At 41.6% G+C, this 3,891-nt stretch overlaps 1 protein-coding gene across 1 annotated transcript; it reads right to left on the bottom strand.

The window, feature by feature from the left end:
• Positions 1–1,055: 1,055 nt before the first annotated feature.
• LOC145222407 (receptor-interacting serine/threonine-protein kinase 1-like) lies at positions 1,056–2,461 on the bottom strand. The gene is made up of 3 exons (XM_080088517.1): positions 2,408–2,461; positions 2,170–2,339; positions 1,056–1,959 (listed from the first exon to the last, which is right to left on the bottom strand). The coding sequence occupies exons 1-3, from the start codon at positions 2,459–2,461 to the stop codon at positions 1,056–1,058; spliced, it is 1,128 nt and encodes a 375-aa protein (XP_079944643.1).
• Between the last annotated feature and the right edge of the window lie 1,430 nt (positions 2,462–3,891).

The raw sequence follows: 3,891 nt of genomic DNA on the forward strand, positions 1-3,891 counted from the left end.
TGTTTGACTGGTTGGATGGTGGTCCTGTACTTCGCGGTGCAGTGATGTTCGACTGGCTGGAAACTGGTTCTTCTCTTCTTGATGCAGTGATGTTTGACTGGCTGGAAGCTGGTTCTACGGTCCTTGGTGCAGTGATGTTTGACTGGCTGGAAGCTGGTTCTTTAGTTCGCAGTGCAGTGATGTTCGACTGGCTGGAAGCTGGTTCTTCAGTCCTTGGTGCAGTGATGTTTGCCTGACTGGAAGCTGGTTTTTTGGTTCGCGGTGCCGTGATGTTTGACTGGCTGGAAGCTGGTTCTGTACTTTGCGGTGCAGTGATGTTCGACTGGCTGGAAGCTGGTTCTTCAGTCCTTGGTGCAGTGATGTTTGACTGACTGGAAGCTGGTTCTGTACTTCGCGGTGCAGTGATGTTTGACTGGCTGGAAGCTGGTTCTCTACTTCGCGGTGCAGTGATGTTTGACTGGCTGGAAACTGGTTCTTCAGTTTGCGGTGCAGCGATGTTTGACTGACTGGAAGCTGGTTCTTCAGTTCTGGGTGCAGTGGTGTTTGACTGGCCGGAAGCTGGTTCTTTAGTTCGCAGTGCAGTGATGTTCGACCGGCTGAAAGCTGGTTCTTCAGTCCTTGGTGCAGTGATGTTTGACTGACTGGAAGCTGGTTCTGTTCTTCGCGGTGCAGTGATGTTTGACTGGTTGGAAGCTGGTTCTTTAGTTTGCGGTGCAGTGATGTTTGACTGACTGGAAGCTGGTTCTTCAGTTCGCGGTGCAGCGATGTTTGACTGACTGGAAGCTGGTTCTTCAGTTCTGGGTTCAGTGGTGTTTGACTGGCCGGAAGCTGATTCTTTACTTCGAGGTGCAGTGATGTTTGACTGTCTGGTTTCTTCAACTGAGGAATTTTCCCCTAAACAAATGTGAGCATAGATTAAATCAACTACTTCTCCGGGTTGGATGCATTTAAGCTTGTACATAATTTATTTCTTGCACTACTTAACCCTAAATAATTCATTGATTTGTATGTACAGTACTCGCAAAAAATGACATTAAAAAATAGATTGGGGTTAATTAAGCCCAGTGCAAAAAAATAAGTTCACCTTGGTATTCTCGAGGATTTTCTCCCAAACGAACACTATGAAACTCTCCAGTGGCAGGATTAAGCCCGTGAAGTGGAACAGTTGGATTGTGTTCAGCTGCAGGATGCCTAATTTTCATTTCCTTGACAGCATCAGTAACTTGTCGTAAAATCACTGCTGGGTCTTGTGTGGCAAGATGTTGTTGGAATTCATCTCGAACATCCAGCATGTTGGGACGTTGAGCTGGGTTTTGCTCCCAGCATCTGGTCATCATTCTTTCCATCAATTCAACAATTGGCTTGTCATTGTCACTGCATCTGTTTTTTATTTCCTGGATTGCTTCACAGTTTGGTCGAATCTCATTTTTGATCATGTGCCAGAAGCTTCCTACTGATGGATATGGAATGACTCGAAATAAAGTGACATAGTAAATCACACCACAGCTGAACACATCATGTTCCTTCTTCGGGAGAGCTCCAAAGAGCTTTTCTGGGGCAGCATAGTACAAAGTCATTGCCTGTGTTTTCTGTTGGTTGTCTTCCTGTACTGCGTTTGAAGTTGTAAAATTGGCCAATGCAGCGCAACCAAAGTCTGCAATCTTGGCATGCAAATCAACAGTGAGGAGAATGTTATCTGGTTTCATATCTCCATGAACTAAGCGTTTTTTGGCCCCACAATTGTGAATGTATGTAACCCCAGCTGATATTTCATGTACCAGTCGAAGCAGCAGAGACATGCCAAGTAGAATGTCGGGGTTAAAAAGCAAAAACCTTAAACTTCCACCTTCGTAGTAGCGCATTACGATCCCAATCGCTCCACGCCATTTTGTGAGTCCAAAAACATCAGCAATGTTTTCATGACGCGACTGAAGCAGCAAGTCGTATTCCCGGTGAACCCTAAATAACAACAGGAACATTATAAATCTTGCATTTACGTTTTTAATCCCCATTTCAAGTTTAGTTGACAACCTTCATTGATGAAGACAACAGTAATTGTTGAAATGTATGCACTATTATGTGTTTTATTTGCACAAGTTCTTAGGTAGTTTTATTTGTTTTATTCATCAGAGATATTATTGTTTCGGCTTCTATTTAACTGGAACTTACATTTTCTTTATTGCCCTTTGTTCTTGTTCACCACCATTCACGCAAAAACACTTAATTGCAACAAATCCTGCAGATTTATGCTTTCCAATGAAAACTTTTCCAAAACCACCTCGGCCGGCTTCAGCTCGAACAGCATCACACAAGATTTTGTGGGCTTCATAATCCCGAAGCTAAATCATATTGGATTTTAAGTGACATTTTAAACCTGCCATTAAACTAAAGTTCAACGATTGCTTACGATGTGAAAGGTGCCTGACCAAGGAGTGGACCGCACAGCTGATCGTCTTGGCATATGGAATCCAATTAACTTTCTCTGTAAACAGTAATTTAAGGAAAATTTTTAGTAACAAGTCTAGCACACTTTGAATAAATGTCGTTTGTTTGGCAGTGTTTATTTGTTGTGGACGTGAGTAAATGCAAAATCATCACTACCCGCATTGTCAGTTTAAATTTTTAAAAACCGCCAGTTTCCAATGTTATCGCCATTCAACCGCTTGCAGTGACCCAGGCATGTTAAATAACGAAAAATCACTTTTTTGACATCCCGCCTATAACCCGCAACTTGAGTTCAGAAACCAGCCGGTTTGGGCGAGAAAACTGCAACCATAACAACACTGATCACGACCTTTTCAGTTTGGGAATTACCCCATAATAAAATTCTCACCTTTTGTACTTTGCTGGTCTATGCTAAATGCTCTTGGTTGCTTACGGCAGTTAAAGGCAGTCTCGACTTTAGACCAGCAAAAAATGTTGTTTTCTTTTCGTATTTTGCTGTACAAAATGTAACGTAGAAATATGTGTGTCAAGTTTGTTAATATTTACTGTTCAGAAAAACGTTTTTTTACTGCGCACCAAACACGCCTTTTTGTATTTTTAGGATAAAACTATCACCAAGTTATATGCGTCCGGTTTAACACTCGACATAAACTTAGTGCCAGAAAAACATGATTTTTATAGCAGATTCTATCTGTTCTGATCTACAGCGTTAATGAAAATCACTGCCCAAGTAAAAGTCGAACAGACAGTAAAACCATACTAAGATTTCCCCTACACATTACAACTGAAGAAAAGAGGAACATTTTTTCGCATTCGTGTCGCGATGGGGATTATGAGGTCACCAGGCCGTATAAAAACGCAGAGAGTAAAAGGAAAACGCGTAGCTGTAAAGCGAAAGGCGAACCTGCACGAATTAGCATTAAATAACACGGTGCCTGTTACAATAATGTATGGTGTTGCGAATTTTTGTTTCAACTTAAACGGAATTGTTGTGAAGATGTTGCATAGCGTCTTTGAATCGAATATGTTTAGTAAAGCATGGCTTTTAAGTCTGTTACCAAAAAAACGGAATGTCGTAATATGAGCACTTGCCAACACGGCGATTGTGTTTTGGTCTCAAAAGGGCGAAACGCACTGTCTTACCTAATGTGTCATGGTTCCATTATGTCATGACTTCATGATCTTGTACCGTGTTTTTTGTCAAATCAAATATTTTAAAGGCCATTGAACTTAATTCAAGGAGATCCTAATTAAGCGGTTGAGTTGAGTTTATTTCGCTTGGTGAAAGAAAAGGTAACGACACAATAGCACTCAAACAATCACCAAGCCGGAAATAGCTGCGCAACGTTAAGACGTTATGAAGCGCAAAGGTTACAATTCAACATACCAACGAAACGAATGAAATGTAACATGAACATGTCGTCAGTCTGCAATAATGTAACGGCA

Source organism: Phallusia mammillata, chromosome 4 (genome assembly GCF_965637545.1).
Source record: "Phallusia mammillata chromosome 4, kaPhaMamm4.hap1.1, whole genome shotgun sequence".
Classification (NCBI taxonomy): domain Eukaryota; kingdom Metazoa; phylum Chordata; class Ascidiacea; order Phlebobranchia; family Ascidiidae; genus Phallusia; species Phallusia mammillata.